The 15,523-nt window shown below is 43.1% G+C and overlaps 1 protein-coding gene across 3 annotated transcripts; it reads right to left on the bottom strand.

Moving 5' to 3' along the window:
* Positions 1-6,229: 6,229 nt before the first annotated feature.
* On the bottom strand, positions 6,230-8,317 carry LOC100829157. Of its 3 annotated transcripts, none has more exons than XM_010230038.3 (4): positions 7,844-8,317; positions 7,393-7,709; positions 7,206-7,274; positions 6,230-6,433 (listed from the first exon to the last, which is right to left on the bottom strand). In XM_010230038.3, exons 2-4 carry the CDS (start codon positions 7,690-7,692, stop codon positions 6,341-6,343), a joined length of 462 nt encoding a protein of 153 aa, XP_010228340.1. In that variant the 5' UTR covers positions 7,693-7,709; positions 7,844-8,317; the 3' UTR covers positions 6,230-6,340. The 3 variants fall into 3 exon arrangements, with proteins under 3 accessions (XP_010228340.1, XP_010228341.1, XP_003561394.1); XM_010230039.3 differs by having other exon boundaries at positions 7,393-7,695; XM_003561346.4 differs by having other exon boundaries at positions 7,393-8,317.
* Positions 8,318-15,523: the final 7,206 nt, after the last annotated feature.

Here is a 15,523-nt window from a genome sequence, read left to right as displayed (position 1 = left end):
TGACAGGTGGGTCCATTGGCGACCGCTGTCTCCCTGCAGGTGGGGCCAGGACGTCTTACTGGCCGTCGTGCGGGAGAGGTGATTCTTCTAGGATAAGAAAAAGGCACACCCACCTTTATATGTCCCTTCATTTGTGCAGAAAATTTCTGGTTGCAATGTATACAAAAATTCCTGTTCTAAAGTTATTTTGGTATTTTTCTCTGGAACGTTTTCTTTTTTTTTGCAGAAATTTCTGAAACATTATTGTCACAAAGACTGGTGGGTGTCGTTCGTGAGGTAGAATTCGCATTCGGAGATTGGCCATGAAACTTAAACACTGATATTCAGGACATAGGATAGGTCAATGAGGGGCTCCGAGAGAAGCCGTAGAAAACATTTTTTGGGTACATTGGGTATATAGCTTCTCCTCTATGCAATTCGAGTTTATTGAACAACCGGTAGAAAACAGGTGTCTCCTCCTGAAAACCAAAAATCCCTCGGTTCCTTATATGTCATCTATGAAGGGAAGCTCATTGAGCTCCGAAAGTGTCTTTTTACATTTCGAGTCTGGCTGGACAGGCGGCAGGGAGAAACAAATAAGCGCTTGAAAAATCTATTGGGTTTATTCAGCTGGTGTCCCTCGGCCTGAGAGCGAGAGTCCACTGTCTCGTGTGGCCATAGCGGATCTGTTGCGATTTTTCTATGCTTCATTCCTGTGACAGGAGTGCGCCGCGCAGCGCGTCTGCAGCTGGAACAACGCGTCGGGTCGGCCGCCAGAACCAGCGAGCGGCCGCTGTCGCGGGCCCACCTGAGGCCGAACTTCACGGGCGCTTGATTGGGCCCACCTGTCTGCGTTAGTGCGAGGATTCCGGGGTGCGTGCACGAAAGGCCACGGGAGCGAGGCTCTCTGGAAGCGGGGCCCGGGAGGCGTTGAGTGGTCCCAGCTGGAGGAGCAGCGGTGTGGTTGGCACGACCGACTGGCAGGCCCGACCAATCAATCATGGTGCGGCCCCACCATTTTTCGAGTATTATTGTTTGTAGAACCAAAAAATTGTGTGGTACCGTTAAAAACGAATAATTATTGGACGACGACATACTGGAGTAGTGTAGTGTTACCGGCTAAACTAAAATTGCGCGTGTACATCAAATCCTCTTTTCTCTTGAACAAAAAAGCGACTGCGACATGAAAAATCCACCCACACTCACCACCTTTCCGAGCTCGGTGGCGTGTAAACTTCTGACTTGAGCTCCAACTCGATCTCCAGTGAAATGATACAGTATGGCCGAGCTCTGTAAGCTCCACCTAGCGGCTAGCGCAGAGGAATGGCAAAGGATCGGAGAAGAAAGGAGAAGAGGAAGGGAGACGGCAATTTTTTGCACCAAAGTGAAACGCCATGGGAAAAGGGAGATCAACTAAAAGAAGGTGTCGGCTCAATCGATCGATCGATAGATATCGTTTCACATATAGAAAGCCTAATTGTGGAGAAAGTGCATACGTGAATTCTACAACGAGATCTTGTAATGCTAAAACTTGGTTGTTTGTTTCTACATGCTCAAACTAAATTGTAAACATGAACAGTTCGCTCCCCTCCCTCTCCCTCCATCCCAATTTAGATGTTGTTTTAGAAAAATCACTCATACTCGTGTAGTTAAAAAACGGATGGGAGAGGACCCGTTATATTATTATTTTTGTGTGTAGGGGGCTTCTGTTTGAGAAAGCTAAGGACATGTTTGGTTAGACATGGTTTGAGAAGGATCCGCAAGGATTTAGTGGAATTTAACCTATAATCTTGATAATCCCGTTGATCCCTGCAGGGATGGAATGAAACGAACGGCCCTTACATGGTTTCTAATCCAATCTGGAGCAGATGGGCAAAGGAGCAAAGAAAGCAGATTAGTGTAGGATACATTCTGCTCATCGGTGGAGCTGCAAGTAGAGTCATCCGGTGGGCTGGGAAGCGGCGGAGTACCTGCTGTGGTGGCAATGGTCGAACAAGAATCAAATCGTGGGTACAGCTGTGATGCGTCGTTCTGTTGTGTTGGATGGACTTCTAGGAGGTGGCTTCGCAGTTGGTGTCAGGTTTATTATTTCTCAATTTAACTATTCACTCCATTCCATGATTCTTGTCAAAATATTACATGTATCTATACTTTTTTTAGGAATAGATACATTCATTTTTGAACAAATTTGAAACAAGAATGATGAAACGGAGGGAGTACCATGTAAGGAAACTGTTTTGTGCTACGTGTGAGATATATATTCTTCCTTCAAAACCATTTTCTAACGGGAATCGTGGTCCCGATTAGGAAAGCGCTTCTGCATCCGTGTCCATTAATTGTTTCCAAAAGCAGAAATCCTAACGCGAGCGCGGGCTTCTTTTGTGGTTTTGCCCCCGTCAAAGCTGCTCCGTGGCTGCGTTTCATTACTAGAGCAAAGCAAGCCCAGCGTTGGTCAAGAAGCATAGCTAAGAGGGTAAAAAGTACTACTGCGAGCTAAGAAAAAATTTGGGACATCGATACTAGTACATGATCCGGTTCCAACTTTCGTTTGACTTTTGTGGGGCCTAGGAAAAGTTCGGCACTTGGGCTCAGCTGATGCATTCAAAAGAAAAATACCATTGCCGCTAGCCGTTGGCTAATTCAGAATTTTAGAAACAACACACATCCAAAAAATGGAGCCCAATCGTCCACCATCCAGAAAATCAAAATAGCCTATACCAACAACACATCCAAGCTGCTGCCATGAACTTACTCTCATCCTCTCAATATCCCTCCAACATGCATCCTTGTCATCATCCAAGCATCAACCCCTTTGGTCAGCACCGGGGCATCCACCAGATCCATGCATACAACCTAGGAAACATGCAAGCTCCATACCGAACCAATTTCAGGCCACCCACACATCTTACCTATGGAGGAGGTCAACCTAGGCATTCATCGTCACCGGTCGAATCCGGCGCCTTCTTTGAAGCTAACGGAGCAGGCATTTCAACATTGTCGGTTGAATCCGGCGCCTTCTTTAGAGCTTACGGAGCTGGCCTTTCTTCATCGCTGGTCGATTCCACCTCTCCAATGTCTGCTGCACAAAATACACATCATGAAGGAGACCATGAAGAAAGCAATCCAGATGAAGAACAAAGAAGAGGCTACACCAATAGGACAAAAAAGGAGAATGAGCAATGGATCAACTCTTGGATTAAAAATTCAGTTGATTCAATTGAAGGCAATGGAAAGAAGTCGTGTGCCTCACCCCATGGAAAGGGAGAAGCTCCTAGAGGTGGAAGCGCCGGCAGTCGTCTCGCCGATGCGGTTGAAGACAAAGAGGAGCTAGGTGCAGATCCCTATAGAAGATTGAGCTAGGTGCAGATCCCTGGAGAAGATTTGGGGGTATCAGGGATTTTCGTGGGAAAGGATTGGGGATTTCGCGGGAGAGGAATGAGCAAGACAGAGTATTTTTTTTATTCGGTCTGTGGGTCCCATAAGTGAGTCTAGCACGCTGGAGAAGTTTTCCTTTCTTAGCATCCCTTCACTTGGAAATTTTCTAGCACGCCCACATTGGGTTGCTTCCTTCATGCGATTTGAAAAACTTTACACGCCCAAGAAAAATCGGCAGAAACTTACTTTAGCAATAGGAATGGAACACTTTGCAAAAATTACAAAGTAAGAAAGAAAAACTTTACACGCCCAAAAAAGTAACTTTTAACATCACAATTACATCTTAAAAAGTCAACAAAGTAACTTTTAACATTTATAGTTACATCTAAAACATATGATAAATAATTTCTTAACATTAAAACTACATCTATTAACTCATAAAAGTAATTGCCATACATTGAAACTACATCCAGCAAAATCATAGAGTAATTCTCAACACAAACTTACACGAAACACCAGACAAAGTTCAATCCAACACAGAATGAAAAATATTGTGAGAAGTAAGAACACACATGATGCACGGTAGAAAAAGAGATTTGACATTTTCTACTCCCTCCGTCCTAAAATAAGACTTATACAAATTCATGTCACTTATTTCCGGACGGAGGGAGTAATACACTTCCTTTTTTTTGGGTACATTACATTTCTATAGATCACAATATCCTATATGCACACGACAGGCATTCAATTACAAGTCACTTCAGCCCTTCAAACTAGAATATTGTGCTTTTGCTGGTCTGTCGCTCAAGAAGATGATCCAAACTTAACTGTCCTGTATATTCTTCAGCATGGCCTAGTCATATTCAAAGATGCACTTTCCAGCATTCTTATAAGTCAATAGATACAAGTGCGCAATTGATGAGCTGAGTAGAAACACGGGAAAACATTGCTGTCTATTGTGTTTCAGAGTGCTGTTTGGATATTAACTTTAATTTTTCTTCCCATGCCATGCAGAAAACGTTGTTGTTCTGGGGACCAGCTATATTGATTGTGTCTTATATTGCCGGAAGATATCCACACAGTTTGGTTGGAAAAGCTGCATTTGCTACAATTCTACATTGTTGTGCTAACCATCTATTGCATATAGCAGCTATGATTCAAGAGCACACGGCTGTCATCAAATTAGCACCTAATCGTGCCACATGTTGCCTGCACAGCGACTGGCTTATCCCTAACAAATTTCAAGACCACAATAACACATGTTCACATGGGACTAATTTATACGTCCAGGACAATATTTGTGCCTGGTCAAAGTCAAATGAACACATGTGTTGCAGGTTTTTTTAGCCCTATGAGGGCTTCAGGCACACTCTAATGTTCGAAAAGATATTAAAACAAAGTTAGTCAGTACTAAAAGTATAGTTGCAAACTTAATATATATATATATATATATATATATATATACAAAAAATTACAAACATGATACATTAATGATAATGAACAAACTGATACTCCCTCCTTTTCACAAAGAATGGGGCACGCATTTTGAGATTTTAATTTGATCAACAATTAAACTAATGATACGAGGATTTGGTGCTACAAAAATTATATCATTGGATTCATATTGAAAAAATGTTTCCAACGATATAAAATTTATAACATATAATGTGCATAATGGTGGTCTAATTGTTGGTCAAATTTCGATCTCGAAATGCGTGTGCGCCATTCTTTGTGAAAAGCAGGAAGTATTAAACAACATATATTACTAAACGATGAAAGATCGAGTACGTCACAGATGGAGGATGAATGTGACCAGTTTTAATTCTTTCTTCAAAATATGAAGACTGAAGACAGTCACAGTACTTCAACAATAGGAATTACACTTAGCAATTTAAGAGTAGCAGCGGAAGGAAGAAAAATTGAATAAGCTTATAGCAGCAACAATGAAGACATAACACAATGAATCAGTTATACTTCAACAGAGAGTAAAAGGTTGAGGAACGAAATCACCAGGACTGAAAACATAGGGATTTGTTTTCCGAAGTTCAAATTGTTGGCACAATCTTACGTCTCCGTTGAGGGGACTGAGTCACAAAGACTCGCGGACACACAAGTCCACCCAAACCTCTTGAGCTAAGACCTAAGTCTCGCCCAGTTACTCGTGGTAGATCTGAAGATGATCTCCGGACCTTCACAGACTGGTTGATGGCAAATCACAATCTTCGATTGCTCTTCAACACTGACTCCTAGCCGTCTAGGTGATGCCAATCACCAAGAGTAACAAGCTTCAAGTGATCGGCTAGAGAGCGGATCCCATTCTTCACGCTCAGTTCAGATCTAAGGGTTTTATCAAGTGTTCTTCAAAACAATTCACCAGGGATCACCACCGAACTCCTTCGGAGTGGGTCATCTTATATAGCCTTGGCCACGGCTGATCTAGCCGTTGTGACTCGTTGGATAAAGTGATTCCTAAGACTCCAGCTCACACTTCATCGCTTTGTCTCACAACGGTTAGATTAGGTGGTCAAGCACGAAAGCGACAGTTTTTTAAACACATTTGAAATCAGAGTGAAGACTTCACGCGGAAGTTTCTGTGAAGTCTGAAATGCTTCATTCTTCACTCCGACGAAAAACACTCACACAGAAAATGGTTTTCGCCTAAGCTGAACATGAAGAATAGATTTCACCTGAACCAGCTCCACACTTCAAATCCCCCTTAATAGTACGGCGTTCCTATACTCAAGTGAAGGAAAAGCTACGAAAAGACCTATGAAGAATGGTACTCTTCATGTTCTTCACCGTTCTTCATACTTCAAGCCAGTACCAATACTTCAATTTTTAGGGGTCATAACTGCTGGTTAAACCAACTCTTATGAGAAACTAAAACCTGAAACACTCCGTGTAACTCATTAGTTCCTCAACCATGTTGTCATCATTCATCAAAACCCATACAGGGGCAATGTTTCCCTTTCAAACGGCCGCCTTACTAAACAGCTCTAAAGACAACAACAAATACTGAAACGATAGCCATCACCACAGAAAATGCCAGAATGAAGTAGCTAAACAAGGAGTTGTTTCTCTGCAAAAGTGAAATAACAATAAGATACAATATACAATTCCGATTAGCTTTTTACATATTGAAGATAGATTATTCATTGTGAGTAATTCAAATTGGTATGTGTGTATGTGTATATATTATATTAGGTTATTAGTCTATGAGTGTGTAGACACAATTAAAAGACATGAATACATTATGAAACATCAAAAATATTTATATTAAAAAAACTAGGTTTAACCAGTATCTATACCAAAAATGTAGCACTAAATTCCATACTAAATAAACAAAATGAAGTAATGTACATGAATAAAAAAATTAAAATTACTTAAAAGTCAAGATTTTACATGGTCTTCACTGTAACTTAGAGGTTACGATGAATGAATATATAAGATCCACATCTCACAATTTATTGAAAGTATTTTGTAGTAACTTTCTCAACATGATAATCATAATTATTTTACAAAAACTAGTGTAATTGAAGGCGATATATTAGGTGAAAACCTCTATTCAGTGCAAACACGAAAACTTTCAATACGATCCACTAGACCTTAAATAAACAGATGAGGTAAAAACATCCACTTAAATGCATTTTATGAAAATCCCTTAAGAGAATCCTAACTCAGAATACTAGCTCACGTTTTTTTTAATGTCCATAAGTGAATATAGATTCCACTTTTCATGTAAGATGTTAAATCCATACATATAATGTATGGATTGTATTCATGAAAAAAAATAGAAGATAACATTAAATGTATTAAAGAATAATCAAAGAAATGGTTGTATTGTCTCTTACCTGTATACCGGTGGCAGCAGCCACATTAATTTCATCATGCTTGACCCGGTGTGCAGTAAATGATCCGTGCTACAGATAAAATCCACAATTATTGTAATATAAATGATTTATGTAACCTTTTTAGGATTCATAAAATCAGAATTAATAATCATAACTTCAGAAAAATCAATTAAATTTATGTACTTACGTTAGTTTTGATCCCAATTTCTGAAAGGCTATTAGCCATGGCTTGAAGTACGGCCGCCACGGCACCTGAGGCGGCAGCAGAAACGTACATATCAGCGTCACTACGGCTCATAGTGGTAAGCTGACCAGCTACTGCGTCATCAATGAGGCCAAGCCTTGCGCCATCAGTCACAGCATTCGCTACAACCTCAGCACCGAGAATGTTTTCATACTGATAGAGAGCGAGGATCAGCCTCTTGGCCCTATCGGCAGCGTCTTCCGCCATAACGGCAACCGAGAGACGCTCGTTCTCCGACGCCATTATCTGAAAGGTAGATACTACAATGCAACGGGATAAACTAACTGTTCATTTCAGGTTTATGTTATAGCAGATCTACCTGTACAATCTAGAAATTGAAATTCTAAAAACAAATGAGATTTAAACTAATCGCTGGATCAAAACAAGGTCATACCTTCAAATATGATGGCCAACGATTGCAGAAGAGTAGAATTACAGTGGCAAAGATGCTAACAGAGGACGACAAACCGAAGCCGTCTGCCTGGGTCGTCCCGTCAGCCGCCGGGGCCCGAGAGATGAAGACAGGGGCTCGTGAGCTGTGACTTTGACGAAGGGGAGAGATCCGGGGGAGGAGGGTTCTTCCCGCCGGGTGCCGGCCGACGATTCCTGCAAGAGACGCCGACCTGGCGGCTAGGGATCGTCGAACCGGGAGAGAATGAAGCTCGGGGTCAGAGGGAACGGCCGTCTGCGTGGCGCCACCGGCGGTTGCTGGAGTTGGCGAGGCGGCGTCGCGCTGTCGTCCGTCGGAGTGGCTGGCGGCTAGGGTTCTTTCAGAAGAAGAATTTGGGAATTTGGGAATCGGGAGAGGACGCAGACGCGAGACTGCGCGCGCGAGAGAGAGGTGCTCGTGGTTGCGGGAATCGGACGGGGGTACGATATTTATTTATTTTTGAGAAAATTGGCTGGGCTATTGGGCTGTGGCCTGTGGTGTGTTCGGAAGCCTCCCAGCTTCCAACTTCCCCAAGTCCGTTTTGAGACAGGAACGGCTGGTTGTACATACTTCTATCGTATTCGTATACCAATTAGCAAGCCGTCTAGCAATCAAGTAAAGGTGGCCAGGTGGCAATAAAACTAAGCAAAGCCCGTACTTGGATTTGGTCTACTATCGCGCGATCGATGGCGGCCGCCGTAGAGGTGAGCTCACGGCCGGACCGCGCCCCTGCGGTCTCCGACTCCGACAACGATGACCGCCCGGATAAAGAGCCCGAGTTCGTCATCCACATCGTCGACGACCAACCGCCGGCGCCGGCGCCGGCGCCGACCCCTCTCTGGCCACCACCCGTGCTCCGGCGGCCCGCGGTTCCTCCGGCTCTGCCAGCAGCTCCTCAGGTGGATGATCTTGACGGCCCCCAGGTCGTCCATTGTGGCAGAACCGGCTTGATCATCAAGGTACGTATATACGGTATTCGGCTGCAGCTTCTAGACATACAGTGGCCGGCCGGGCATGTGTGTGTATATATATATTCATGTGAATCCCATACAGTATAATCAACCATGAGCGTACTCGTATTTTGCAGCTCCTTATCTCGGTTGTGGTGATGGTCCTCCCCGTCGTGACGGTGGCCTTGGTGGCGGGCGTGCACGAGGAGTTCGCTGGTCGCCTTCTCGTATACGCGTGCCAGTTCTTCATTTGTTGGGTCGCCTTCGGCTGGATCTTCTTCGACGACGGCCTCTACATGGAGTGTGGACCTATAGATATCTAAGTTTTCTTATTTATTTTCTCTTTTTCTTAAAACAAAGATCCAGCTGCTTTTGTACGGTTTAGCGATAAAAAAAATACAAGTAGAAGATCGACACACTTGAGGGCCTCTTTTATTCGTAGCACTGGAAAAGCAAAAGAATAGGAAAAATGTAGAATTGCAATGTCATGTCCACTTGAGCTCTGTAGGAATTTGTTTGCATCAAAATTTGTTTGATTGGACCAAAGGATTTTTTCCAAGAGGTTGGAGTGGATGTAAATTTTCCTATGGAATGTAGTACAAATGAATCCTTAGAAAAAGTTCATATTTGATTTAATTCTACGAATAGGAAAAGTTTCTAAGGATTTCAAGCTTTCAAAATTCATATGAAAATCCTTTGAATCAAAGGAGGCCTGAAACGGAAAGCTGCCATGGGTTTTACACCGATAGACCTATTGTTTTTCGGTTGTAATGGACTCAAGATAATATGCAATTGATTGAGACTATTGCTAGATGATGGGCCCTCTGCTACTACGCGGGGCCGCGCTGTTTTCAATGATTGTTGTGTTCTTGCTGCAGGTTTGAGAAGGTTTTGTTCATATCTTGTCCACGTTTTTTTAAGAGATCAACGGAGAAAACCCTCGCCTGAACAATACACCTTGCCGGAGCAAAAACATAGGAAAACCAAAAAACACAGTACATGATTACAACACAACGTCACTGAAACCACTAAACAGGAATTAAGCTATGCAGCATAGGTTATGTCATAATCAACGCACAGGTTATCACGAGCAATAGGAGGAGGACTGCCACAGTCTCGCAGACAGCACCAGAGTGCGGGAGGGTCATAACCAGATATCTCAAACCAAAGCATCATCACCAAGAAGCCGCATCGATGCCATCGTTGGGGAAACAATAGACGACGGGGCTCGTCGAGCATGCATAAATGTCACACAATATTTTTATTTATCAAAGCTGTATCTAGGTAATCCTTAGATGTAATTTTAACATGGACATTCTTATCTGTGGGTACCCGTTTACCCTGACGGATGATGGATATGGGAAAAATACATGTTGGTAGGTATGAGTACGGGCAACGGACAAGGATATGGGGAGTTTTTGCCCATTGCCATACTCAGTGGGCCGGTGTCATTCCTAATCTAAGATGATTATAAATGGTGTAGCTATTTTAATTGATAAATAAAAATAGCCAAATGGCATTAAGAAAAGGTTCCGAGTTTGGCTCGAAAATATGATATAGCTATTTTAATTGATACATAACTTTTGTGTGGACCAAGTGGGAAAACGAGGGTGGTCAATGGTCCACTATGGACCATATGCCTCAACCCTCCACCTTTTACCTTTCTTGCTTGTAGCCCCCTCATCTCTTTTCCTGTCTCCCACTCAGGCCCTTCTACTACTTTGATCATGGCATGAAGGCTTGACTTTTTGACTTCCTTTGAACGGAGCCTTGCAGTCTTGACCAAACCTTGTTAGCATGTTGACCGGAGTAAAAAAATGTTGAATTGTTATCCCCTACGTAGGATTTACGGCCCAACCCATTTAGTGGATTTTTTAGTACAATAGTAACCCCCTTGAGATGGAGGCATCTGGAATGCCTCCGGGTCAACCTTCACTCGAAAACTTATCGTCTTCATGTCACTCTTTAGGCTTCGAGTAATTCTCTTGTAAGAACCGGTGATTTTGATAGGGTTCTCTACGAGAAACAGAGACCCTCGATAATTTTCTCACGGAAATCTCGAGCCTTGGAGGTTTTTCAGGGGAAAACCATCTTGGAATGTTTCCTTGCGGGAAACTGAGATTCTCGAAACTTTTCTTGTGGAAAATCAAAGCCTTAGAGGGTTTTAAAAAAAAATCTTGGTAGGTTTCCTTGCGGGAAACTGAAACTCCCGATAATTTTCTTGAGGAAAACTTGAGCTTAGAGGTTTTTCAAGAAAAAAACATCTTGGTAGGTTTCTTTGCGGGAAACTGATACTCTCGGTTGTTTTTCTTGCGGAAAACTGGAGTTTTAGAGGTTTTTCGGGGAAAAACCATGCCTTTTAAGAGTAACTATGCGAGAAAGTGAGTGTCGGGGGTATTTAGCAAAACCCGAGACACTTGGGGCCTCTCTACGAGAAACAGGTCCTTGTCTGACCTAAGTCTGTTCGGGTTGTAGAGTGCGCCGGGGCGACCCAAATGGGAACCATGGCAAGCTAAAATTTGACGAACTTGCTACAATTCTTCATTGATGAAATATGATAAAATTGCTAAAATTTATTGATAGTAAACTTGCTACAATACTCCGATAGCCCCAAAACCTACCTTCCGTACACACTTTGTGAACAACCACCTTTCCCACTTCTCTTCGCCTGCTGCTGAAACACCAAATTGATCCCACCAAAATGATGCAAGGCGTGGTTGATGTGCTATCAATTTAGTGCTTCGGCGGGAGGAGAAGAGCAGTACATGGGCCTGCCAGCTACAACGCGCACCGGCTTAACCAGCCTCCTGGTTGGAGCCGGGACGAGCGTCTGGAGCAGCGCCAGTCCCCTATCTTCCCCCCGTGCTCCTTCTCAGCGTCGAATCCCCGCACGAGCTCCTCCGCGCCGAATGCCACCTGTCGGGCGTCCTTCTCGGATCTGGTCTTCAGCGACTCCTTACATGCGTAGGCGATCAAGTGCTCCTCCTCTTTCTCGTCAGATACACGCGCACGAAAATGGGGGCAGGTGATGGCAGCGCGGGAGCTCTCTGAGAACTCGATCTCCATCTTCTCCTTGATCTCCATCGCCTCTTCGTCCTCCATCTCGGGTTCCGGGTCCCGACGCACGAGCAAGCCGGCGACGCTGCACCTCGGGGCTGCACGAGTCCGACAGCCCGAAGCCACAGCTCCCCGGCCAACTGGCAGTGTTGCCCAGCCGGGATGGGGAATCCAGTGGCCGCCCACATTCGTGGAGAACACAAAAGGAGCCGACGGCGACGGGTTCATGACCGCGGATCTGCTCATCAGTAAAAGGGGGTGCCGAACCCTAGGGTTTTAGGGACTAAGAGCGAGTGGTGTGGGGTGGGGTAATGGGGACGATGAGGTCCCCATTTAATAAAACCGAAGTGGGGGTCGATGTGCTACTGGCGGGTAGTCAGGTGCCAGGGAAGCTAAAAAGTTTTGACTTGTTCGTTGTCCGTGGAGACGCATACCCAGCCCAGATTTGGTTTGGGAATGGTCCCGCCGACGTTTGGTCTGTCCGCCTTGAAACAGATCTGTCCGGCCTAGCGCTAGAATCGCCCTAATCCACCGTTCCTTCGCTGCTTGGATATCCAAGGGACTTAGGGCATCTCCAAGGGCACCCCAAACCCTCTCAATTTGTCAATTTGAGTATCCATGGACATACAATGCAATGAGGATCCTCATTTGTCTAAAAGGTGTCCACATCCTCCATTTCTTCCATAAATTTGGGGAGAGAAGGAGTCCCCATTTGTGTAAAACTTATTTAAAACTTGTCCACTTGTCTATTTGACCCATGTGTCAAAAATTCAATAGATGGACAAATGGGGATTCCCATTAGACAATATGATACTCCCTCCGTTTCATAATTCTTGTCTCAAATTTGCTCAAAAATGAATGTATCTATTTTTAAAAAGCGTCTAGATACATGTAATATTTCGACAAGAAATATGAAACGGATGGAGTATTTTTTTCACCCCCGTTTGTCCAAACACTACTCAAATGGACAAATGGGGTAGACAAATGAAAGCTCGCTCTTGGAGTCTTGGTCTTGGAGATGCCCTTATGTACCTTGGCTTCTCGCGAATATTCTGTGTGAGTCCCGGGATCCTTGGTGGACCAAATCTAGGCCATCGTTTTCGCCATCCACTGGACCTGGTGGGCTGCACACTATTAGTATCGGGATGGAGGCCTATTTGTATCGGTCCAAATCCTGCCCACCAATCCATGCGACACGGGCCAATTATTGCGACCGCCCCGGAAATGGCCCAGGATTTGGTGTACACTTCATGAACCATTCGACCGTTTTGATGTCCGTACCTGGGCCGCCGGGAAATAAAGGGGTACATGTCTTTATAGATGGACCAGGTGTGATAGTAAGGCTGCTCATAGTGGGAGTAACTTAGGCAGTAAGATAAGATGCCAACTAGGCATTTTGGTGACATGGCATGGTATTGAATGAAGAAAGAGAGGAAGGTGGTACCTAGATATGTTGCCATAACATCACACAAACCAAAACAAGATGAGTCTATAACCTAATAAATGACACAATGCATGGCACCACATATATGTTACTACCCACTGTGGAGGTAATAACTTAGACTGTAACATATACATGTTACTACTCTATGTTACTTCCCACTATGACCAGCCTAAGAGATAGAGTACGAGCAGGCAGCCAGAAAGAAAACCATGTCCATCACGTCGTCTTCGAGTAAGTTTCAATCTTCAGCGGTTCCCCTCGTCTCTCACGGCCAATCTGGCCTTCAAAGACGAGGGTAACCACGGATCAATGTCTGGCATCAAGTTTTGTTACCTTTTTTTTGTTAGCTTTTTGTGTGCTTCTCGGTGGCGTGTTGGCGAGGGAGACGCTGTCGTCTAGAAGATTGGTGTCCTGATTCTTTCATCGTCCTAGTGCAGGCGTTGCAAACTATGCCATGGAATCGGTGGTTCTCACGGCACGCCTTTTCGTGTTTTTGGTCTTTTTCCTGTTGATTCAACGACGGAAAAGTTTTCAAAAATTTCAAAATAAATTGAGTGGGTTCATAACATATGTGCCTACCATGGCACAAAGTTTCAACTCCAAATTCATTATACACAGAGAGAAACAAAAAAGGCAAATGCAAACATAAATAGTGTCAGAAATTTTGTCTTTTGTGTTTTTGTCTTTTTCGACCTACTCACATCTGGATTTGTTTCTTTTTATTTTTGTATGCATATAATGAATTTGGATTTCATATGCTGTGACATGGTAAACACATCTGTTATGAAACGACTCAATTTATTTTGAAATTTTAAAAAAAAATTAGGATTAAGATATCTTCTCCCTTCTGGAGTGCTATCGTGCCGCCGCCAAGGGTCCCGGGTGGAGGCTTCTCGCGCGTTAAAAGCTGCAGCGTCGAGTCAAAAGGAAAACTGTTAAAATGAAATTCTTGTTCTATTCCATTGATTGATGATGATATTTATACAGGGTGAAGATGCACCAATACATGCATTGGTGTCCCAAACTTTTACCTTCACGTGGAAAATTTGGGACACGAACAGTTACATAACCCACTGCATAATTAATCATTAACTAACTAATTATTAATCTAATTGATCATAAATAATTATTCTCAACACTCGCCCTTGATCAATTTGCTTCGTTGATTTGTATAATCTCGAATCATCATGGAATCTTGTAATCTTGTAATTTCCTCCAAAAACCCTGTGGGAAAAATATTGAGGAAATAATAATAATATTGATATGTTATGAAAACTCCCTTTAAAAACCCAAGGGGAAAATTAAGGAGAAAATGGTATAACATATTTTGAATATTGCCTCTTGATAATTCATATTGAATTATGTGGACAATAAATATGTCTTGTATATTATCTATAAAAACCCCGGTGGGGAAAATAGAAAATATGACATATATTCTTATGTTAATATTGTCTCATTAAAAACCTTTTATGAGAAACTAGTGAGTAAAACGCATAATAGGAAAAGAGTGCAATATGATGTTGTGAACAGGTTAAATTCGGGTGAACACTCGCCCTGATGGTTGCAAATTTTTAAGTTGTCGCATACCAATCCCATATACACATTTCTGAAATGTGGAGTTGGGTAAGAACTTAGTAAATAAATCTGCGAGATTATCACATGATTTGGTTTGCAAGATATTTATCTCCCCATTTTGTTGTAATTCATGAGGATAGAATAGTTTAGGTGCAATAGGTTTAGTTATATTGCTTTTTATATAACCTGATTGCATCTGAGAAACACAAGCTGAATTATCCTCATAGATAATCGTTGGTGATTCAATTGAACCAATACCACATGATTGTTGTATGTGGTTAATCATTCTTCGTAGCCACACACTTTCACGAGATGCTTCGTATAAGGCTATTATTTCCGAATGATTTGCTGACATAGCCACTAGAGTCTGTTTAGAAGACTTCCACGATATGGCTGTCCCACCATGCAGGAACACGAAACCGGTCTGGGATCTGGCATTGTGGGGATCAGATAAATAGCCAGCATCAGTGTATCCGATTAATTCAGAGTCTTCGTTTTCCTTTTGGAAATATAGACCTAGATCTTTACTGCCTTGTAGGTAGCGAAAAACTTGCTTGACTCCTACCCAATGGCATTTTGTTGGAGGTGCGCTGTGTCTAGCTAGTAAATTTACCGCAA

This window comes from Brachypodium distachyon, chromosome 1, assembly GCF_000005505.3.
Source record: "Brachypodium distachyon strain Bd21 chromosome 1, Brachypodium_distachyon_v3.0, whole genome shotgun sequence".
In the NCBI taxonomy this organism is placed as follows: Eukaryota; Viridiplantae; Streptophyta; class Magnoliopsida; order Poales; family Poaceae; genus Brachypodium; species Brachypodium distachyon.
This window is presented reverse-complemented; position numbering and strand designations above follow the sequence as displayed.

Excerpts from the sequence above, each read along its gene's own strand:
- LOC100829157 (XM_003561346.4), bottom strand. The coding sequence starts at position 7,692 with ATGGCGTCGGAGAACGAGCGTCTCTCGGTTGCCGTTATGGCGGAAGAC. Across the intron at positions 7,275-7,392 it reads AAATTGGGATCAAAACTAAC|CACGGATCATTTACTGCACA; the intron begins GTAAGTACATAA and ends TTTTATCTGTAG. Across the intron at positions 6,434-7,205 it reads CTGCTGCCACCGGTATACAG|AGAAACAACTCCTTGTTTAG; the intron begins GTAAGAGACAAT and ends TCACTTTTGCAG.